This window comes from Rhamphochromis longiceps, linkage group LG1, assembly GCF_057381845.1.
Source record: "Rhamphochromis longiceps isolate RC_006_pf linkage group LG1, R_longiceps_female_GT1.1, whole genome shotgun sequence".
Classification (NCBI taxonomy): Eukaryota; Metazoa; Chordata; class Actinopteri; order Cichliformes; family Cichlidae; genus Rhamphochromis; species Rhamphochromis longiceps.
In genome coordinates this window covers 32,106,583-32,131,355 of record NC_140557.1, presented here as the reverse complement: position 1 = coordinate 32,131,355, position 24,773 = coordinate 32,106,583, and the positions used below count along the sequence as shown (strand labels likewise).

At 39.0% G+C, this 24,773-nt stretch overlaps 1 protein-coding gene across 1 annotated transcript; it reads right to left on the bottom strand.

The window, feature by feature from the left end:
• Positions 1-998: 998 nt before the first annotated feature.
• On the bottom strand, positions 999-24,413 carry LOC146679027 (CD151 antigen-like). Its single transcript, XM_085407171.1, has 8 exons — positions 24,219-24,413; positions 20,381-20,465; positions 16,693-16,884; positions 8,149-8,223; positions 4,594-4,698; positions 2,751-2,906; positions 2,441-2,527; positions 999-2,309 (listed from the first exon to the last, which is right to left on the bottom strand). Exons 2-8 carry the CDS (start codon positions 20,462-20,464, stop codon positions 2,250-2,252), a joined length of 759 nt encoding a protein of 252 aa, XP_085263297.1. The 5' UTR covers position 20,465; positions 24,219-24,413; the 3' UTR covers positions 999-2,249.
• Between the last annotated feature and the right edge of the window lie 360 nt (positions 24,414-24,773).

Below are 24,773 nucleotides of genomic sequence, written 5' to 3'. Positions count from 1 at the left end.
CAGGGGGAAATGTTTTTACACTGCCAGCTTCACTAACTGAGAAATGGCTTAATTTGCATTGTTAGCAGTCACAGTGGAAACCAATTAGTAGCTGTGAGCTGACCGGTTGCCATTTGATTTCCTTTCTGCTTGTTACACAGAAGCATATTTTGGAAATAATTAATATTATGTAGAAACAGAACTGTGAGTAGGCACAGCTCACTGTCCAAGTGACATTTGTCACCATGTGCATGTTTGAAAGGCCTAATTTGCCCTTTTTGCCCCCCCCCCCGAACACTTCGGGAAACTAATAAAGCTTATAATGTCATTCTGTAATAGGAATGACTGGGAAAGTTCGGGTGGTTGTAGTGTCGGTGGGTGGGTGTGGGATGTGTGTATGTGGGGGGGGGGGGGGGGGGGGGGGGGGGGTGATCCTCAATAGCCTCTAGGTGTTTTACACACAGACACACTCACACACCAGCTGTTTTCATCAGTGTGATGTTGTGGTGCTGAAAGCCAGGTGAGTGCTGCCTCCCTGTGTTTGCATGCACTAACTGCTGCCACTCACCCAAATGACAAATGTCCCGCTGTTAATCTTAACATTACTAGGGTTTAAACTACCCTGCCTCGTGCCCAACAGCACGATGGCTCTCATTACAAGGCCATCTAACTGTCATCATGGTATAGGTAATACATTGTAAAAGCAGCTGTCTGGAATATGGCTCACATCCCAAATCTTCATCATCACAGTACTACAGTACAGACAATTGACTTCTGGTTAATACACTAATGCACCTGTAAGCTGGTGCCAATTTGGTAAGGGCCACTGGTCACAGGCACATGGTTTGTCTTTATACAATAATGTGAGGGCCTTTTTTTGGCAGTTTCTGTGATGACATGACTTGAGTGAACCTTTATTGTGAAGGGCATCACTCAGTATTTGTGCAATACTGCTGTTTAAAATACACCATTAACAATGCTAATGTTCTCCTATGAGAGCAAACACAGCAGAAGCAAAGCACATTTTTAATCAATGTTTATTTAAACTAAAATACATCCTGGATTACCAGGAGGACAGAAATACAGCAGATTAGCCTGGTTTTAGCTTTGAGGCACAAAGGAAAGATCATTACTAACAGTGAGAGAATATCATTTTCTACAGTGTGTATTAAATACAATAATATAGTCGCAGTTTATAGCAGAGTAAAAAAAAAAATCTTCATTTACAAAAACAGAGACATCAGTATGTATAGGAATAAGGCTGGAGGAGACAGAGTAGGTCCAGTGTTACAGTTGATGACTTTGGCATCAGTGTATAAAAACAAAAGGCAATAAAATCAAAAACAAGACGCACTTTCGTTTGAACAATATCAGTGGGACTGCTCATAATCACAAACTCCCTTCAATGAGATCAGTGTTTACACCTAAACTAGTCAAACCGTGTTTAAAGGCTGGTGTTAGGACATCAAATGGCACAGTTATGGTGCTGAGCAAGGCACTAACCTGTTCACCTTCATTCTGGCAGAAAATGTGTTCTTAGGAGACTTAAAACATGATCAGACACGTCTCAGTAAGGAGACAGATTAGGTAATAAAGGCAAAAGTATTAACAGCTCATAAGAAAGTACATATGTAAAAGAAAATAGATGATATATATATTTGTTCCCATGTTTAAAGGTCATTACAGAAAAAGATCTAAAACACAGGACTGTCTTGTTAATGTGGAAACTAAACACTACTGCAGTTGAAGAGGGCCCCAGAGGTGAGCTTGTTAAGCTATGCTGATGGAGAAAAGAAGCTGCTGTGACCAGGATTAACATTTTCCTGCAAAGTGCCAGTTTTACTCCACTGATCTTTACACCACTCTCGGGTGTAGCACCTGGTCTACACATATAAAAGTACATTGAGGGAATCCGAGTGGAAGAAAACTACAATGTTTGAGTCCCAGGGAGGCTGTCTCACACTAATTTACACAATCAGTTAAAATTCTCATCAGTTTCTCTCTGAGGCTTTTTCTCAGAGTGCTGTGATCTTGAAGATGGAGCTGAGAGTGCAATTTGAGAGCCTAATTACTTCAAGAAACCTTGTAGTGGGTTTTTTTTCTACCCTTTGTTTACCAAAATGAGATGCTCAGATGTGCAATTTGATCCCTTGCCAAACAAATCCTCCCCTATGCGGAGGACAAAGAAAAGAACCTATGGGCTATTTGAGTATGGCATGCGGTGATGAAGTTACCTCCTTCACTCACACATTTTTCTTCTTTTGTTTCTCTTAGTACGGCTCTGCCTTTAGATTTCGATATAGGCAGCATGTAAACACCATCCCGATGATCTGGGGATTAAAACAGATGAAAATAAAAACGTAATTTAGAAAAGCTGTATTCTCCATAGGTGTACATACATTTATTGAGTCTCTGTGTGTAAGCACAATGCTAAAGGCATTTTCTTTATTTTTTTGCTCACCTGTACACAAGCGATCCCAACACCGACGGCTCCAATGATCTTCAGGTGGTCCAAGATGAAATTCTCCAGTTTAGTGATGCAACCACCCTAAATGAAAAACAAAGATTGTCTTCATGTTGCATCAGTTGATGTGGGAGTGTTGCTGGAGTCTCACTGCAAACAATGTTATGTATACAGTTTGGATGTGATGGCTGTTCTTTTTTCTGCTACGCTCACGCCACACCGCCTCTATGCTGACATCTCGAGACATGAGAGAAATACAGATGAAGCCCTCCCCACCCCCACCCCCCGACACCGTTCACGCACTCACCTCCACCTTGTAGATGTTGGATGGGTGGTCTCTTATACCGCACATGTTGGTGATGGTCTTACAGCAGCTGTCAGGCACCTTCCTGCCTTTTGCACCAGAGCGAATATAGACGCTCTCAGCCCAGTCAGCTGAACTGTTGCTCCCACAGCACTTGAACTGATGGAGGAGATGGAGGAAAAACACTTCACTGACAGCAGGAAAGTATAAAAGACTCAGACAAACATCCATGAAAGAACTGGTTTACACTGATAACAAATAATTAAGTGTTGCACTTCACTTGAGCAAAACTCTGCATACGTGTTCTCTTGGTTCAAAGCATTATTACGAGCATTATAAGATGATTGATTCCCCCAGTAAGGCAAACATTAGGCATCAGCAGGCAGTTTGCTTGGCTTCACGTTAAAACTGGAAATTACATTTATGTAAAACCTTAATGTGCCATTTTTATTTTTATTTTTTTTAGCGTTTAAACAAAGGGGTTTTTTATACTGCAAGTCAGTAAGTGGATTTTGTTGACTTTCGATAGAGTCAGAATAACCATTTCCCACATTCCTGTCTTTAAAGTAAACTTAAGCTGGCCTAAATAGGCTGATGATACCTTGCAGTAATCAAATCAATCATGAATTCCTCTCTCTGTACACCAAATATTCTAGAGTCAAATATGTATAATTGCTAATTGGCCAAACTGGGTCAAGCAGCAGATCAATCAGTAGCAGCAAATCTACAACTGGCTGAGCAAGGTATCAAACTGTGCATGAACGAACACCCACAAACCTCAATGACGTGAAGCAACACTGTAAAGAAGAGCGGACCAGAATTCTTCTACAACGATGTGAGAGACTGACAAGGTCACGCAGCAAATGGTTACTTTACGTTATTGTTGCTAAAGGTGGTTCTCCAAGCTACCGAGTCGTGGGATGTACTTAGTTGTGAAAACGTTCTTTTTCACATGAAGATCAAATAGTTTTGATATCAAAATCGAATTCACAATCAAATCTGATGGCAAAACTTGAAAAGCTGCACTCAAAAAGGCCCGCTGTAAAGTAAAATACAGTTGTGATTGAAATGTGAATTGTTTTGCAAATCCAAATGTTGTTTCCATATTCAACGGAGGTGCAGCTCCTGCTCAAGATTTACAACTCAGTTTGAGCCAATTGTTTTATTTTTAAAGTAAACTTTAAGATTCACATTTTCCTCATATTTACTTTGAGGGAAATGTATGTATGCATGTATACTGTAGTTCTGTTCTCATACTGATGCTATTTGAATATATGATAAAAATGACTCCATTAAAAGAACATTTACAAATTCCTTTAATAGTGCAAATTCATGTTTTTTTGGAAATTATGCAAAATGAAGTTTAGAAGAATGACTACATGTTGATGTGTGAAAGACAAGATTTTATACTCAAAAAACTAAGCAATGAGTATAAAAACTAACAGAAGTCTTAACAGCACCTCAGATTTACACATTCCTTAACGCACTGTCAGCTCGTTTGGCTAGAAGAGAAGGTAAATTACAGCAGAGAGTGCAGACCAGTCCATCATGCTTAGATGAAGTCGTGGACTGAATTGGATTTACTTTGACTCGCTCCCATCTCCAAAATCTCTAATCTGATGAGATGATAGGGTAGCATGAGGGCTGTCCAATCAACAAACCACATGTGAGTCCATGTGACTTTGGCTTGGAAGTCCAGGTTCATTTGCAATATGAAAAAGTGGATGCACGCAACAACCTAAATTCCATCCACGCTGGCCAATGTAGAAATCCAAATGTGCAAAGAAATCTCACAAAGCTGCACAACATTTGTGTCTGGACTCCTTCATCCATTGCAGACACTTACCTCCTGCTGCAGCTTGTCTACAGCCTTGGTGATGTGCTCGGAGTTTGTTTGATTATACTCGTCAGTCATGGTCTTCTTTAGGTTCTGCTTCAGCTCATCATTCAACTGTTCAGAAACACGCACACAGGTGTACATGTAGTATCAGCCAACAAAAATGGGAAGGCAGCACGACAGAGCATGACCTAAAGTGATCAATTTGTCGCTTCGACTACTGATTCTCCAGCACATCATAGCACACGGGATTTAAAATACACATCACGGAAGTACTTCTAACAACAGAGAGGCATATGAAGACGAAGCTAGTGTAAAAGCAGAGGAAGTCTGTTTTTTGGGTTTTATTTAATTTATTTTTTTGTTCTCTAGACCAGTGGCAGAAAACGCAGGAGTGGAAGGTCTGGGGGGCTCAGTTTCTATGGCAACAAGCCAGCTGGGAAACCACTGTAAATCAAAGCATGAAGGAGATATCAAGGGAATGAATGATGAAGAGAGGAAGGGAGGGCAGAGAAAGATGAGAGACGCGAGGTGAAAACAAAGAAGAGGAAAGAAGAGGAGGTGTTCAGGTTTTCATTTTACCTGTTGACAGTTTCAGAAACACTGCAGCGGTGAATGAAAACAGTCATTCACATTTTAAAGGGACTCCGTAAGTATGAGAGAGCCAGTATGGGAGTGAACTACACCATGACATTGCATTAACCACATACGAGTATGAGCAAACATGAATTCCAGGCACAATGGATGGTCGCATGACTATGACACTGGGATGAACCACAGCCATTACCTGCATCTCAGTGCTTCCCATCTTTACACAGGAGCAGTTTAGTACTGCTGTTTTATTGAATACATATTCATTTAAAAGCAAGAACAGCATCATGGGTCTTTGATATACTTGAATTATGCTTTTTCTTTTGTTAGCTTGTTTTCTGTTAATGATAATAATAGGCCATACAAGGCTGGACCACCAGTTGCAATTTGCTGCTGAAGGTTGCTGGCAATCCCTGGGAAACTGTCAGCGTCAGTGACCCCCTGACAACCACTGCTTGCTAGGAAAAAATGTATTTCTGGCTATAAGCTGTTCCGGGAGGTTGCTAGCTGTCACTAGTAAGTATACGGTGCTGCACTGTATAAACCTACATGTGTTGCTAGTAGGTCGCTGTGGTTGCGAATCATTTGTATGACACATACAGACTTGTCTGCAAACAGTAGCAAACTATTCGCCAAGTCGTAGAGAAACTCTGAAAAGTGTGACGCACACTGTAAACAAAGACTGTTTACCTTCAACATAAAAGTTGCGTCTTGTGGTGAGGCACAACGTTTTCTGTTTTGCATTGCACTTTTTCAAGTTTTACTACAGTTTAGAGCAGCGGTCCCCAACCTTTTTTGCCCGACAATATTTTCACGGACCGGCCTTTAAGGTGTTGCGGATAAATACAACAAAATAAAACTAGTACCGGTACCGAAAAAAATAAGATTTATTCATAACACACGTGAAAAGACCCAGGAAAACAGAGTTAACGATAAAAAGGATAACAAAATAACGCTGAAAACTGATAAAAACCCTGAAAACCATACATTTCACACCTGAGCCTCAACTGTCGCGGCCCGATACCAAACAACTCTCGGACCGGTACCGGTCCGAGGCCCGGGGGTTGGGGACCGCTGGTTTAGAGAGTAAAATGGTGAGTGTTTGTAGACAAGTCAGCTTCATTCATCAAACTATGGGCAAGCTCAGTACTTTGCTAGTGCCCAACCCTGTCACTCTTATATTACAAAGCACAACTTTAGATCAGAAACCAGCATGAATACAACCTGTTAAAAACAGTCTATGAATAAGGTGTGTATTTTAATACATGGCATCTGTTTGAAGTCTATTAACCCTTTTTCCTTTAAGATCAGACCAGCAGTGAGCTCATTTTACAATTTACTAGATATTTGCTAGAGACAAAATATAAAATGATTTTGGAAAGAACACAAAACGAGCTTTACAGGGATATCATGTTGTGTCATGGTACTTCTGTCTGAACACAGACAGAATAACCACCTCTGCATAGGTTTGACCATGTTCACTAAATCTCAGCCATTTGGGGACAGAGAGAAATTTCAAATGGCTCCTGAAAAATGAGAATTATTTTTGTAATAATAGTGAAAGTTAAATGGTGAAGGTTTGCAGACAAGTAATTCATGCAAACTATGAGCAACCTACGGAAGCAGCTCGCAAACAAAGCAATCACAAAGAGGTTTATGATCATGTCTGATTACAAAAACAAAATAAAGTCTGAGCAAATCCCTTGTGCAGAATCTGTAGCTAAAAATGGGTGCGTTTGTGAATTACAAGCATGTTACATGAGTTGTTCATCTTGGTATCGTTCTCACAACTTATTAGCAGAGAGAGTGAAAAGATTAATAACAGGGGAAGAGGCTTTAGAGACTTTAACACAACTTAATGCTTGTGAGAATATTTTGAGGCAAGTAAAGTAGACAGAGCTTTAGGAAGCGGCACACAGCCATGGACCTCAGTGGCTGCTCATGAACTGTGCATTAATGAAAGAGGCAGTTAAAGTGAAAACAGTGTACCTCTAGACTGAGAAAAGTCCTGTTCCTGAGCTACAAGCCACTTATAAGACTAAGCGGGGTGGGAGCGATGTTGGTAGAGAGCAATGTCATGTTAATATTCCTAAAGGAAAAATGCTTGTCATTTGCTCTTGTTTGCAGTGCAGTCAGTATAACTCTACAGTGGTACAGCAGAAATGTGCCGAGGGAGGCTGTCAGTTTTAGTTTAGCTTATACATTAACTACACACGAGAAAATAATCACTTGAAAACCAAACCGTGTGCATTTAGTACACAGTCTGTGGTGTTTCTACTTTTTTCAGTCATTAACCTGCCAGTAAGGTTCTTCATTCTTTAGTGGAGTGAAATGAAATAAGTTTGAAAATTCTGTGTATTTGAGTTCAAAATCAAAGCAAATGCTTTGAAATGATTCTGACACAGTGCATTCAGGCTTATTTATGTGTCCTGCTGCAGGCATTTTTCATTCCATTTGGACTCAATGTACCACAAGTAATATGGGCAGTCAGATATTTGTATTTTTAATGGGCCGTCTTATACGGCCTTTCTGGAATCTCGTTTCTCACGCTGGTTTTTGTCGTGGTTAAAATTACAGCAGAGCACATGCCATGTGGGAAATGAAACAGTTGTCTGTGTATTATTACAATGCTTTTGACTACGTGCTTGGATTAGGAGACACAACACATTTGTCAAGCATGCTCTATTGAATTTTTGCACAATGCAATATATGCTACACACCTTAACATCATTTTTTAATATCAGATGATGATTTACTGTAATACAGCAGACTGGAGTCGACGCGAGATGGTAACACAGATTTACTAAAGATGCTATAATAAGTTACAAAATGCTAACCTGAGTTGAAATTACATTTTTTGTCATCTAAAATAAATATCCACTCTTGCAATATCTGCCACCTGCTCCTCCTTCAATTTCACACATACATACATTACAAGAAAGGTGTTTTTTTTAATGATACAATGGGAATTACCTGCTGATAGTAGATATAAGCAAGGACACCGGCCAGGATCTCCAACAGGAAGATACACAGCAGCAGAATGAAGTACTGGAAACACAGAGAAGAAGGAATTACAGTTAGTGGATGGTGATAAAGCGACACGACCAGTTGGTTACAAATGTGATGTGGCAGCTTGCGGGGCTGCCTTTGACACCACTTGAAACATGATTCTCTTAAGCCAGCTTGAACTATGTTTCCTTTCCAAGGCCTTGTGTCATCCTTCCTTGAGCAAGAATAATGTAATCAAACCCACTCATGCAGCAAAGTCATCCACACAGCACTGTTAGAGAGGTAGAACCAAACAGAAACAATGCAATGGCAAAGGGTTGGCTAACTTATATTAAGCTGTCTATCAGAAATACAAAAACTAGACAATGCAGAAAGTTGCACAGTCACACACCTTTGGAGGAGAAATGTTCCTGCGAGTATAAAAGTGGTGGAATGATGTGGGTAATTGTTTCAGTGAAGCAAAAGCTGTCTGTCTATCTATAATGACCAAAGAAAGAATTCTATGCAACAACCTCCCTTAGAGTATTTGATTACGCTCACGCATCATTACGCAGCATTAAATTGTCATTTTAAAAAAAGTTACACATTTAAATGACATTATTTCAAAACTGTTATGATGCTGTCTGTCAAAACAAGAATGTCTAATGTAGTAATGTACAGCTGATATAAATATTGTAAGTAGAACTCTAGAACTCTAAGGGTAGTAAATGGCAGAGCTTTACACAGACAAAAATTTCACACATTCGGGAAATTCACAAGACTGAGTGTTTATGGCATTCATGCATGTAGATATAACCCAATCCAAGGACGGTATTATATCATACAGGTGGACTTAAGAGCCTTGTAACAGTGTAAAGTAGATAAATGACTCTGACAGAACATAAAACAGATGACAAAATTACAATAATACCGTTCTCTGCTTAATCATCCACTCTTGTTCTGCTCTTTTGCTCTGAGTAAGATTCCAGGATGAAACTGCAAAACTTTTGAGTCACTGCAGAGTGGCACATGTCACAGAGTTTATCATTTGCATCTGATTCGTGACCAAGCCCATTGGAAAATTAGGGGGAGTGTCTGCCTTTCAAGCCAAGTGAAAAGTTGAACTTCTCCTCTTCAGAATTAAAGACAAGAAGAGATTATTATCTGACCCAAACCTTGGCCTAAATTCCTCTGGACTGCTGATTCCACAGGGGAGAAAATCAGCCCGGTAAAAAGGACTTGGGCCTTTGATTTGATAGCTGCTGCTGATTAGATCTCCGAGCAGCTCTGAGCCTGAATGCTGAGCAGACTTCAAGATGCATTTGATGCAGTGTTGAGGGTTTGAAGAGAAAGACAACACATGAAAATACAGATATAGTTTCGTTTTTTTTAATCCATGCACACCTGGCATGATGTTGTTTTTACATCATTTTCCTCCCATGATTGGATTAATCTGGATTTGATACTTACCACGTGTAAAGTGATCTCATACGCGTGTATGAGGACATCTGTGGGATGACTTATAAAGGAGACACTGCAGGATTAGATACGCTTTTATCGCATTTTCAATGATATTTCACATCTAATTTCTCCTTCTTTAATTTCCGGAGACTATTGAGTTAGATAATATATTTTAGGTGTAAAATGTTCTGCTGCAAAAAGGAAAAAAAAGTCAAAACAATGATGAAAACTTGCTTAAAATGTCTCTGATGTCATCTGAAACTCTTATTAGGCAACAGGATTATTAGATTTTTCTCACTTATATTATACCCCAAATATAAATCTGTGGTTTTAGTAATAACATTCCATAGAAAAAAAACACCTTCCTCCAATTTATGATTATATATGTAAATATTTTAATATTTTATATATGTATATATTTTAAACATCAATCACAACATCACCTGCAGCCTACAGTATATACAGTTGCAATTGAACATACATAGAATTAAGGCCACTTCCCTGATACTGTGACATAACTGTGTCGTGTGGCTCTGCCTGTTCTCACTCCTTTGCACACAATCGCACGCACAGCTTTTCCAGACTGATCCCACACGGACAGTGACGTACACAGGGCGTGACAGAGAACTTGTTGTTGGCTATAGAGACAAATTACTGACTGCATCGACTTTGCGGGCCTCCTCGAGATCTCAGGCACAGTCTCTCTCATTTTACGTCTGCGCTTCCAGTCTTCTCCCGGGTGACTTAAGGGTACAGGGTAATTACTGCCAAAATGACTCTCAGCAGGTTCATATGAATAAAATGCTTTCTAAAGCACTGTGTTGGCCTCAGACTCCACTGCATCCTTTCCATGTAGGCTTTCTGACTGAACTACAGTTTTCTTTTTTCTCTCACACAGCTAACATATCAGAGTCAAATCACTCGCACATTGCTGTGGTTATTAGATAATATTTGAACAGAGTTCTTTGGCTTTTAGTGTCCTACTTTGACAGCATGTGTTTTACTCCAGAGTGTATGTAACATTTTCTCTCCTTCATCTGAATGTACCTCCGCCACAGTGAACAATATAGTGCTGCAAAGAAGAAACCCATATTTGCATGCACATCAATGTTTAACTGTGTCTCCATTTCAGGTTTTATTGGAAGCGTAGTGCTGCCTTTACAATTACTAAGCCTGGAGCAACAAAGTCATGCTGAAGGTGACTTTTAATCGTACCGATCACAGTTGGATGAGTGTTGGCCTTTCAAGGTACTGAACCAGCCACCTTTTGTAATTTAGTTGCTAGCGGGGCGTGTAATCGCCTTACTCATTAAATGCACTTTGCTTGCTGGTGAATGCAAAGGTTCAGCTGCATTTCTTAAAAATGTTGATTATTTAAAAAATATAAAATCCTCAAACTGGAGAAACTTGAATCAGAAGTCCACAACTTTCTGATAGTGGTTATTAGTTATTTAGTTTTTTGTTTATCTATTTACCCATTACCTGTAGTTTAAGTTTTTTTATTGAATTCTCTCAACAGGTAATGTGCAAAGGTCTTGAAGCAGCCCTCTTGAACTTTTTCAAAAGTCTTTAAAGTAATCTTGAGCAATAGCTCTTCTGGCTTTCTAAAGGTCTTTCAAAAACCTTTGCACATGTTGTTTGTCAAGCCACTTAACACTGACCTATGATTCAATCAAGTATAAAAAGGCACCCAAGTCAAAAGATGAACCACTGTTGTGCCTACACTCAATAGATATAAGAATAATTTAGCAAAGAGCGATTTTGAAATTCTATCTTTATGCACTTTGTTTTTAAAAGACTTGGTACAATATGAAACACATATTGGTTATTAGGTAGTGATGACATGATATTTTAGGCTCTTGTTTTTTCCATGTGGACTGAAAAAGTATCTTACCTGTCCAGCTCATAAAAGGTAAGTTGGAAAAAATGCATACAATTTTCCACGCCAGGCAATATCGCCAGCAAATGTAGCTGAATGATATTAAAAATATATAAATAAATAAGATGATCAGTCAAATTTATTATAGAAGAGGGAGACGTCAGCTGCACTTTTATGGACGATTTGAAATTCATAAATAAAAGATTCTGGATGAAGATGTCCTAATGAGTTAAAAATGCAAATGCCTCCAAGATGTAGCGACAAGATGCCATGAATTTGCTTCTTTTGATGCGCAACATAAAGTCAGGATGGTGTACACACACACACACACACACACAAAACTCCCATTATGTTCTCCATGTTTGCTCTCTCTTGCCAAGTTCATTCCTTCGCTGTGATTCATGGCCGTAATCCTAACTCTTCAAAATGCACCATGCATCAAAAAACAAGCACACAAACACAAACAGAGAGGCTATTCAAAGATGTCAAACTAAGCACCAACTCTACGATTTAGACCACAAACCGAGACCAAGCTTTACACAAAGATGTCATTATGTCATTATTTCTGCCACATTTCTGCCACATTTAGATGTATTTACAGGAGTAGGAATGGCTTTAACACTAACACCAAATTTTTCTTCTAGTTTCTTGAAACCTATGAGAGATCTCAGAATCAGCTGTGTGGCTTGTCAAATGTTGACAGTGATCTTTAACCAGGTTGCAAAAACCCACCAGTTAACAGAACAGGCAGGCTGCAAGTTTAATTGAACTATAAAGTAGCCATCATTAACCTCTGCTTCTGCATGCAAAACTGTCTGCCTGTTGACTGAGATAAATATAATTCAAATGAAAGAAAGAAAAAAAAACAAATATAGGCAGATAAGAAAAAAATGATTTGAAGTAAAACCGATGATGAGAGACGGTGCGACTCAAAGTGGAATGACTGCTCCAGTTTTTCATTTGTGCTGGTATCTTTCATATCAAACACATCAATACCTTGATTATTAATAACAAATTGTAAGCAGTTTTTGTGGTCTTTCAGTTGATACACTAATGCCCTATATTGTAAATGCATTAAGAAGTCAAGGCAAACACAGAAAAGGGAGAGAAGGGCAGAGACCAAGGAACACTCGAGCTTGTAACATGTGCAGTCAAACTGCATGAAGTCAGTTTCTCCACAGGTGGATCCGGCCTCTGTTTGGACTGCTTTCCATTTGGCTCTGTCATTTGGAAAGCAAAAGTTTCTCTCTGCTTTCCCCGAGTCATTCCTTTGTTCTTTTGCTTTTCTCCAACAACACAATGAAGTTGTGTGTTTGCAGACAGATCCCAACCGACTCTTCCCACGGGACAGTTGTTCTCCTTTGTCCTTCTGACTTCTCATACTTTGCACAGAGCATACATCGCAAACATCTTTACTTACTGTCTGACAGGACCTTCGCTTTAATTAAAAGGCAACTGCAGTGACTTTGTTTAATGTCCTGATGACGCCAAGGCTGGATCAGCTTTTTCTGCTGTTAGAACTTGTGACCTTTACGGTACAGGACTGTGCTGCCAATCACCGCCGCTCTTGTGTACTCTCAGCAGGTACCAGGCACTCACCGCACACAAAATATAACAACAACAATTAATCCGCCTCCACCCCCCCCCCCACCCCCACCCCCCGCCCTTATGCTCACCCTCTTTAACAATCTCGATAGCATCTCTCCTTGTCGACAAGTTCATTCTTTCACCGTGATTCATCGCCCTAATCTCAACTCTTCGAGTTGCACCAAGCATTTCAACCCCCCCTCCCACACACAGAAAAACGATAAGAGGTGGTGCACGCATCTCGTTATGAATCAAATAAAATGGAGAAAGTGGGTACTTCTTCATGTATTTTACACAAATCTATTAGGCTATTTAATTACATTTTGAAACATCGAAAGCCCAGATTCCCATCACTCGTTGCTCTGAGAACTACAGCCAACACCCACATTTGAGTGTATTGTTCTTCAAAATTCAATAAGGACAAAAGCAACAGACAGCTCCAAATCAATTATACTCAACAAAAAACTTTCCTAATCATCAAGATACCAATCTTGATGAGGTAACTAATCTTGTTTTTCCATTTAACTAGATCGTAATTCCACTTGCATGTGACTGAATATTTTTCGGTTGGCTGTTTCCAGATAGGAAATTAAAGGGAGTCTTTTTCAGTAACTTTAGCCATTACAAACAGTGCTGCTCATCACTAGCACACTAATAAAATGCAAGAATAAGATAATGTATGAGCACCCTACTGGCATATGAGGCTATGCAGACAACAATACCTTTCCTGCTTCCTGTGAGGGAAGAATCAATGTCATCAATAACACATAACTTTGTTTGAAATGCTATTCTTGTACTACAGAAAATACTTACAGTAAGTGGACTTATGCCAATGAAGCAAAGCTGTTCTGGCAAAGCTTGTAACACAAACATTTAAGCTCTGCCCACAGTGGTGCGCTTGCATAAGTTTACCATGTGGAAATGTTTGGATGAGCACAGTGAGCGTTTGTGCAAGAGTGGGTTTCTATGCGTTTCTATTTTGAGCTGGTTTTAGTGCCATGCAGGTGTCTCTATTGGCAGAACCCTGTGCTGAGTCTGTGTACGACGTGTGCCAAATCAAATATGGGCACACGCTCCCATCAAGTGTTTGTTTGGTCTGAAGTGAATGCAACTGAGGCTGACACCTCAACCTCGACTGCTCTCATCATGTCTGTGTGTATGTCTGTCTGCATAGTACTGTGTATAAGTCTTGAACTACCCCTTTACATTGTATTGTCGCATTGCGCAAATATACATGGAATAAGGCAAACAGACATGTCTTATGGCCACATTTTTTTAGAAACACCGTGATCTTCAAGAATAATTCTCCAGGCTTTTTTAAGGGCATTAAAAGTGCAAAGACGCTGGCTGCCTTTTGTTCGATTCTCTATCAAGATGATTAACGATGAGGAATCGAGAACCGGTTCTTGTAGAAAACCAGTTCCAGGTAGTCCAATTCCTGGGAATTGTTAGACTGCCTGCTTATTGATACCAGTTATCGGTTCTTGCACTTCCACTACAATCTGTTGATTTCAGTTTGCATGTCAGAGGAGGAAAACACCAACACAGTCTAGAGCATGAATATGGCCATTTACTTTTATTGCACAAATGAATGAGATAAATAGTAAAGTGGAAAACTGCATCCAGGACAGAAACAGCCACATTATGCTACTAACACAACCTCGTTTCTTTACAAGCATTTACCAAGACAAAATGCTAACGCTAAGCTAGCCAAGAACCCAAAATGAAAGCTGAGTGAATGCCGAGCCCAGCAGTCAGACCCTTAACTCCAACAGGTAACAAACTGATGACCCATCAGCAGAGGTAACGCGTTACTGTAATCAGATTACTTTTTTCAAGTAACGAGTAAAGTAAGGGATTACTATTGCAAAATCGGTAATTAGATTACCGTTACTTTCCCGTAGGAACGCTGCGTTACTAAAACCGTGATTTTTTTGCGAGAACGTCTCATGACAGTGACGTAAGCAAGTGCGACGTTGATGACAACAGCTGTGTGCAGATCAACAGTGGATAATATATCGAGTGCGGGAGAGAGTATGAGCATGCGGCGTTTAAAGCGTGGAAGTACTGACCTTACTTTGAGTTTGATTCCATAAAAAGTGACAAAAACATTAGTGTCCATCGTGCGTGGGAAGAAAACTTCTTTTTACACCGAAGAAAAACCCCTAAACTTCCGAGCAAGCACCGAGTGCGCTACGACGTAATGGGAAACTCACAGAGAAACTCGCGGATTCTTCCACTGACCGCGGCACACCTGCACCAGAGCAAACCTCCGCCTACCCTATTCCTGCTTTACAGGTGAAAATAGAGCAAAAGGACCGCTAGTCTTTGATGTTATTTATTTTCTGCTGTGTTTTACTTGCATCTATTTGAAAGAGTGAGTGTAAACACAAAACATATTTTATTTTATGTGCTGGAATGTGCAGAAAATAGGTTTAAATATTAAACAAATTTCTTCCAGTCAGAGAATGTTGCATATAATTAAATTTTTGCTTGATGCATAAAGTTAAAAGATTAAAACTAATAAAACAAGTTTTAAAAAAGGGACTTTTCCATTTGATTACATTTTGTATGATGGATTATGTAGAAAAAGTAGAATTGGGCTGAAAGATCTATCGCTTTATCACCTCTTCAGGTTGTAAATCGTGTTTTTAAAAAGTAACTAAGTAACTAAGTAATTAATTACTTTTGAAAATAAGTAATCAGTAAAGTAACGGGATTACTTTTTTTGGGGAAGTAATCAGTAATTAGTTACTGATTACTTTTTTCAAATAACTTGACCAACACTGCCCATCAGGCTGCAGCCTCACTTTCTACCTGTTCATGTACCTTGTTTCTACTAAGAGAAAGATCTTAGAGATGTGTGTCCTCATTAAGGATTTAGTAACATGAAAGTAAAGTAACGACTAGTATAACAAATGACTTTTTCCTGGGAGTAATTAAGGAACATTATTGCATTACTTTTAAGAAAAGTGTCCAGTGTAATATGTGTAATAATGACTTTTTTGACTCATGACTCCTAATCACAACAAAGAGGGGAAATACCTCAACAAACACGCAGAAAACATTTGCACCACAGCATGCAACTAATCTGTATGAATGGAAATTCTTTACTCCTGCTTAGTATTGATGGTGGCTTTCCAAATGGAGGTGGTTACATTGTAGCACATACTGTACATACTAAGTCATAGTACATGCATACATATTTACACAGTCTGGTTCTTGAACTGATATCTATGCTTCGAAATGCCTTTTGTTCTTAGTTAACTGAATGTCCTTCCTGTTCTGTACACCAAGGCAGTTTTAGAACAATATTTGCTGTAATGTAATAAACTGACCAGTCATTAAGCAACAGAACAACAAGTTACTGTTTATGATGTTATTTTTTTATTGTTTATGAGCTAATACTGTAAAGTGCAGTTGGCTAAGAAAGTTTAACTCTCTAATTACAGATGGTAGTAGGAGGAATATACAAAATGACTTACAGCCTCTGTCATCCTATCAGTTTTTGTTTAAGCGGCACAGTTTAGCTGTTACTGTTCTACTCTGTGATATTTTCACACTCGTATGTTTTGTCTCTCTACCTTGACGTGATCTCTTACCGCTCTCAGTAGCCTTTTCTGCTCCTTGAAGGTGGCACAGCAGCCCAGCACGCCTGTTACCATGACGATGACTCCAGCCAGGACCAATATGTAGGCGGAGGCAGCGTAGGTCTTGGAGGAGAGAAGGCTGATGTAGTCGCTCTTCAGAACCAAGGTCCAAACACCCACCGCCATTACAACGCCCCCTGCCAACTGGGAGAAGAGCACATGATGAGTTCAGTTTCTGCCAGCGGCCAGCCTGGGAAACGAGAACCACGACTGTGGTGCAGAACACTGAACAACACTGAAGCTGAGAGTGATAAAAAGGTTTCAATTATTAATCTCCCAAGTCGGCTTCAGAGTGACAAAGTAGGAGCCTAAAATTAACATCTGTCAAAAATACGACCCACCGCTGCCACACAGGATCCAGACCTGAATCAGTTTCTGTTGCGAGATAACTGAAGGTTGGGGTTGTGGTGCTGTGGTGACATGTTTAAAGAGAATACAAACTCAGCCCCAGCGACAGATCAATCGTTTCTCGACAGAAAGAATTTGAAACTAAATCACGCACTTTAACTGTTTAATGATTTTCATTTAAGGAACCGCTGCTTCTTTGTTATTTATAGTTCTTTTTGGACGGTGACCAAACAAGCAAAGTAATGAAGTTCTTGGCTAGGCTCAGGCTCGAAGAATTGTGAATGACATTTGTTTGCTGTTATTAACATTTTACGCATTAAATGTCAAAAATAATTGCCTAATTTATTCAAATAAAACTATCATTAGCTGTGGCACTTCTTTAACAATTTTCAATTTCAAACATTTTTAAAGCAACCATATGGTTTACTGCCTGATTAATTAAAGAGAATTAGTCATTAAACCCAGCACGAAACTACCGCCATTGTCTCACATCTTCGGCATTACCCGAGCTAACAGTTAAAGAGAATATGAGGAGAATTAAATCAATACAATATTAGCAAGACGAGTCAGCAGATGGTGCAGCAGTGCAACAGAAATCTGTCTTCATGCCAAAGCAGTCAATCTAACTGCCTGCCTAATTTAGATTTAATTTAAAAGAGAGGATGATGGCCACAGAAACTAGACACTGACTCAGACAGAACCACACCCAGAAACAGTGGCAGTAAAACACCAAACAAAGGTGTAGCACAACAGCCTTCACTCTTCACTCGTAATCTATTTATACTGTTTACTTTTAGTGGCAATCAACCAGTAGATTATATTGATTCAGAGTGAACCATCGTTTTTAGGGTTGGGCAGTTTGGCCTAAACCATGCCATCAAAATTCCCCGCACAGCACATCAAGTCCACTGGACCCCTTTGCTTTAGGGTTCAGGTTTTTCTTTAGTTTATTACCTCTCTGTATTCAAAAGCTGTATAAAAGACATGCAAGCTTTAGTGACCCCCAGTGGCAGCAAGCGGTAATAGGGGAAGAATCTGACAGTCGAGAAGGTCTGAACAAATAGGAAGCTTCCTCTGTCTATCTTTAACAAAGTTTAAGTTATCACTGATCCCCAAATGTTACATTTCTTTTTAATATTTCCTCCAAGGAGTAGTTTGTTTAAAGGGCAACGTACTGCACTGTAATGTAGTGTCTGTTTGTTTGTATTTAAAATATTGTAGATATGAAGCAGATGTTTGATGATATTTAAAAGGTCATATACAACACAAAATGATACAAATAGCAAATCCTTTTATGCATGAAATGTAAAATTTTTGCTCATTTTTAATCAGGGAGTGTCCTGAAAATACTGTATCAATGTCACAACTGTAAAAACTAAAACCCCAAAGATGTAATGGTCCAAAAGAACCCAAACTGATCTTGCAGTGTTTTTACTTTATGAAAAACCTGCAATGTCTGAGTAAATCTTAATCTTATTTAAAAATATTTACCTATTTTGTTCTTCACTCAATTTGAGTTCAATCCGCGTGTTCAGTTCTCTTCAAATTTGATCAAACCACGCACTTCAATAAAAACCCAGACACTGTGACCATATGTTACTCCTGGGGTAAATGGACGGCTGCCATTTAGCGAAATGCTTTATAGTGTGGCAAAGTGTTCATTTTGGTGTCTGAACTTCAGTCAAGATATTTCTGGCTGCAATGACTGTTGCTATATACCTTTTTCCAAACTGATTTAATAACCACCAGAGACCATGTAAATAACTGCAAGGCAAATTTCAAACGATTTGGTTTAGTGTGAAATATTCACACGGCTGTAACTCTGGCACTGAAGATGCTCTATTTGTCTGCCAATTTGAGAAAGATCTGATTCTTTGGCAGACAGATGATTATCACATATGGGCAGAGCTGCAAGTGTGACTTCACACCAAGAATGAGTGGGGTTCAGACAGTAAGGGTGCCACACTGATGTTTGACTCTTATTTTACACACGCATTCAGATGATGAGTTCAGAACAACACATTCTTGACATTGGAAAGTCTGAGGGAAATAAGGCTTTGAACGCATCGCCTTTGTCCTCTGTAAAAATATGCAGCTTGCCTTTGACTACATGAACTGGAATAGCAGCAGGCATTTATCTACTGCCCGAATAAAGAAGGCTTTGTTAATGTCCTCAGAGAGGGTTTTCGAGCCAATTTCTCCTATTTATATCATATTACCAAAAAGAGCTGGTTAATATGAAGGTATACTGTGTGTATGCATATTAGTGTGAAAGGAGAGAGACTCTTACACCTTTAGTTTGTTAAAGCTTGTGTGAAAACTTGTGGCTTTCAATTATTTTCCCCTCACCTGATTTGTGGGGGAATGTTGTTATAATTAATAAAATTAGCAGCTAAGCCAACAGGTAAAACATATACAATTCCATTGGATTTCTTTAAAAAAAGAAAAAGAAAAAAATACCCCTGTATTGGTGTTGTTCTTACATCATCTCACCAGCCAGAATCCACCAGAAGGGTGTAGAAGTCACACATGCTTAAGAGGCAGTACCAGCAGTGGGAGATAATATATTTAAAGCAAAGAAGATGGTCGTGACCAACGATGGTATAAAGTACATTCTAGGCCCCTTGTATGCCAGAAATTATTAAGCTAGGTGCCTGATATCTATTTACACGCAAATGTGTTAGTAATGTCTCTTTAAATGGTTCCCTGTGACTGTATTTGTGGTTGCTTAAAACAAAATATCGCCCTCTGCTGGTACTGCAGCTTACTGCAACTTGAACATCCTGTCCATTTCACGCTTACGAGAGGCAAAGCGTGACATCCACACAGTGGACCAGCATCTATTACACGCTTTGCTGTGACATTGCGTTGCATCGTAATGATGTCAGCACTGCAACTGACCAATGACACTGCCTAAGCATTCAGTTAGCATTAGCAAGAAGTTAGCTAATGCTATTAACGAACTATCACTAGCAAACTAACATTAATAACCTAAATTTGGCTAACAGCAAAACTGACTTGATAATATATTTTTATATTGCATAAATTAATAAAGAAAACACTTGAAATACTTACCAAAAGAAGTAAGTATTTCACGATAACGTGACTGGTCAGTTGCAATATTGATCCTGGACCAACATTATTATAATGATGCAGGAACAACACCACCACAGTGATATCAGATATAACAAAAAAAAATCTGTCCAAAGCATTTGTGCATCTGTGCTCAATGCAAACATTTCAACAGTTAATTCCTCGGCACAGGCTCGAGGTCGCTTAAATGAAAACTTACCCAAAAGAGAAAGTTGAAAGCAAACAGCAGGTATTTCAGGCAGATGGTCCCACATGTTTCCTTTTTCTCCTCTAAGACCCCCATGCTACAAGAGACAGCAGATTTTCAGTCAGTTATAATGATTTCATAACGGAACAGCATTTTCAGTTCTGTTTATACAGTCAGTACACAAGCACTCACTACAATCTCCAGCTTTCACACATACAACTAATAACTATAAATGTGATTATAGTACAAATAAAAACGTATTTTACTACCATTAAACAAAGCCGTTATCTTACACCTTTAAAAAAAACAGAGCAAATTTATTGTCTAAGCCACCGGTTGGTAACCTTTACAATCAAAAGACATTTTTGTGTAATTTTTAACCAAAAGAAATCAATGTGGAGTCACAAAACATATTTGAGCCTAACAATAAATCTTTTAACATGTGACTACTCTGCAGTCACTGCTCAAAAAAAGGGAAGAACAATGAAAAGAAAAAAAAGTTAAAGACCAACGAGAGATGAAGCATACCAGTAAGCTAACAGCTCGGGTGGTGAACAAATAAATGTGCTTACTGTTGTTTTCCATGGCAACCTTTCAATTTTTTGTTTTTGGAATCCAAAAGTAAGCAGATAAAGTGCCAGGTGATAGACTATAGCTATGACAAGCACTGTAGTTAACAAAATATTAAAACCTCTTTTTAATTTGATTATAAGTCACACAGTTTTACAACTGCAGAATGTAAAGAATTGCTAAAGAAAGTATAGAGACATAAAAATGTTAACATTCATGTTCATTTCTAAAGTTATATTAATATAGTTTTTACCAGAACCACAGGAAGCCACTGAAAATGGGCAAAAGGGTCACAGGTTTGAGACATTATGTGAACCCTTCACACACTGAAAACACAAAGTTACTACTTTGATTAAAGTCAGAATATAAATTTAAACTCTGGCTGCCATATAAATTGATATTCTGACTCACTGTGTCGTCATGTATGACAATCAAAATCTAAGAAGCTAAGACCAGAGGAACTTCCCATCACTGATTACATTTTAAACTGTGCTGGGACTGGAACACACTCTTTGGCTTGATGGTTAGACACTTTACCAGATTTCTTCTGTTAAAGTAACAAAACACAAACATACCAAAGTTAATCATATGGTTTCACAGGGTTTTGTGCTAGGGCTGATACATTTCAGATTCTCAAGGTTGCCTTCCAGCACTCTGAAATGCCTCCAGTGTAACCAAAATGCTGCTGTACTGATGGGAAGTAGCCAGTGAGATCAGATTTCTCCAAATTTTATTTTCTCTTTCTTAATGATCAAGCTTCGTCATGTCTTAAAGACCTCGTATCCCAACAGAGCACTTTGCTCTCTGAGTGCAGGCTTACTTTTGGGACCTAGACATTCCAAAAGTAGAATGAGAGGAAATCTCCTGATAGCCAAAAGTGTTGATTGCTTAAAAAGTGAAGCAGGGTCTTGACCTTACTATCTTAAGTGCCCTGAGATGACTTATGTTGTCATTTGGTGCAATATAAATAAAACAGAAAAGGAGTGAAATATTTTAACAGGCTTTTAACAAATGAGTTGTTACAAAGCTAATGTAGTATGTGGGGGAGTGAGCACCAGATCAGCAGTGTAGGCAGAATCAGCAAGCTGAGTTATTACATGTATATGCAGAGAGATCCATGACTAAGCAGTGAGTAGGAGCTGAGCAGTAGCCAATGGCTGCAAATTATAACCACCCACTTCTTAGTTCTTTAGTGCCTGATACCAGGATCCAACACTTGTTTAATATTATATGAATGTTTTAAACAGAGTGGATTTCATAAATCTTATTACTAATACTACAAATGAAAATCAACCTGCATTAGTGCTTAATGGCTACATTTTTTCTTTATATTTGATCCCATCTATATTTAAACACAGGCACTGTATTAAAATCTGAGAGCAGTCTCATTACAACTCCACTTCACAAAGTTTGAAGTTAAGTTTTATATATCCCATTGTCTAAAACAACATACTGCTTCCCTGTAAATCTTTGTTTCCCCACATCTCCCATCCACTTTTTTTTCACGCTACAAACTTGCAAGTCAGGCCCAGGCTTGCACTCCTCTTCTTTCCCATCTGCTTTCCCACCCCCACATACTGCAGACTACCGTCAATTTAGACATGGGCTGTGCATGAATGAGTGAGTATGTCTGGTCTCCGTTGGTTGGCCATCTGTTATGGTGGTCTCTCTCTTGGTGTGCTCCTGTTAATTAAATTTAAACAAGACATAACTGACAACTCCTCCTTTTGCTTTTCGGGGTTGGATATTAGTCTGCTGAGCCAAGAGGAGCAGTCATCTGTTTAAGTGTCTCAAAGCTTTCTTTTTAGAATGGAAAAAAGCACTACAGGAGAAACAGCACTTCTGTTAAGTGGGTTTACTTTCAAAGGGCACAATTCCACAGCTATGTGTCATGCCATCTTTGGTTTGTTTCAGGATGAGGTGTCTTTACTCATCAGGAAATTAAACAAGACTACCTCTTGGTAAATAAAGCCAACATGCACCACCTGTCTGACACACTCATGTCCATGAGCTAACAGCAGTCTTGTCTGCTGTGTGAGATTACAGTGGTGAATCACTTGGAACGGGTGCAGAAAGGATTTTTTATCATCCACATAAGTGTACAGATTTTTTTAAAGTGCTACATATGTTGCAGGTTAGTGAAGGTTGATCAAGCATTTTGTTTGTACTTGATTTAAAGCACCAACCACCAGTTTTAAACATACATTTGATCACTGTATTTGACAGCTTTACATATGATGAGAAATGTTCTGAGAAAGGAAACTGTAAGATTTGTGAGGCCTGTCCCTCTAAGATCTCCCATATGTAACCTTCATTTGCTTTTGTTGCTGTAAACCACTCTAGTGTCATACCTATAAAATGTTGCTACTTCTAATTTATCTTTACATGCAAAAACTACATTTTAGAAATTTCCATCCAAAATGCTACAGCCTCATCCAGCATTTCCATAAAAGCATATAATGTACACAGCAACCTGTTTGTGGACATTTTAAGACCTACGTGCAACCTACTTGTGACTGATGAAAACAGAGGCCCACTGTTTTTGGGAAGCTAAACATGTTTCAAAATTTACTTTTTACTCTTTTTAAGGGGAACCCTGCTCCGTTTTGGATGACATTCACATACACAGCACTGTACGTTCGGCTTACCACAGTAGTTTAACAATACATGTGTGCAAACTGGGATCGATAAGCATAAATCCTTCATTAATGAGCTGTTATAGCTGTGCGATAGTGTCATGTTGCGTTGAGATCGGCGCAGCTTCAAACAGAAAACCTAAAGCTTCGCGATAATACCAAGATTAGCCCATTAAAGCATATTAGCCACGTTAGGTAGCATTGACCACAAGGAAAAGTCCCCCTAGCTAACCATATCTATTAAATAAAACAAATGAAATAAAAGCAATATTGTATGTTTTTTTCTGTGGTTTTTAACTTACGTTACACATCTCTTTTGCTGCTGTAGTGTAAGCTAACGCTACACTTATAAAACTGTCCTTTGCGGCTGTAAATGTTAAAACAGCCATTCTCCCACTGACGCTACGTCCAGATGAACAGAATCAACTTTGGGGTTTTACACAGCCATGTTTTCCCCTCAAAACGACCTACTTTTTTACGCTATATCATCTTAATAAAAGAGTGCATGTAAGCCAAGCTTCCATCAGAAGCAATTTAACTTTTCGCTTAGTTCACAAAATATTCCAATACCACCTCAACGGGCCACTGCGGCACCGCAGCATACGCTAACCTTTGTACGCAGACTACTTCCTGTTTCTACTTACCTGCCGTTCTTCTAGCTGCTATCGACGAAACAAATGTGTGGGTATTCCTAAAGGACGCCTTTTCCAAGGATAAAGACGTTTTTCAGATGGAAGTGAAGCTAGAGGGCAGGGAATCAAAACGCTGAGCTCACGCAGTCAGTAAGGCTGAAGCTGCTGAGTGCTGACTCCACCCCGGGCCACCTTGCACGTTTACTGAGTTTTTCACGTCCCGGGGCGATGCTTTGTGTAGTAAGAGCAGACAGTCACAGGGAGGAAAGAGGGAAGCCGAGAAAGACGGGATCTAGGATCTAAGTGCATTTGTAAGGCTTGTTAAAAATGCGGGACTAAAATTTGAGTCGCAGAAATATACTCTTGTATAAAGAGTATAAAGAAAGTTGAAGAATAATTACATAAGACTTAGCCTAGTTATTTTTCAAATATAATGATAAAACGTGAAACAAATCTAAAATTAAACACAGCAATCTGGGCTTATATCTTGCCCTATGAAGAAGTCACCTGTTGTCTCATTTCTAAGATTTAAAAAAAAAATTATATTTTACTAGTTGAGATTAGTAT

Excerpts from the sequence above, each read along its gene's own strand:
- LOC146679027 (XM_085407171.1), bottom strand. The coding sequence starts at position 20,464 with ATGGGGGTCTTAGAGGAGAAAAAGGAAACATGTGGGACCATCTGCCTG. Across the intron at positions 4,699-8,148 it reads CTTATATCTACTATCAGCAG|TTGAATGATGAGCTGAAGCA; the intron begins GTAATTCCCATT and ends GTTTCTGAACAG. Across the intron at positions 2,907-4,593 it reads TAGACAAGCTGCAGCAGGAG|TTCAAGTGCTGTGGGAGCAA; the intron begins GTAAGTGTCTGC and ends CTCCTCCATCAG.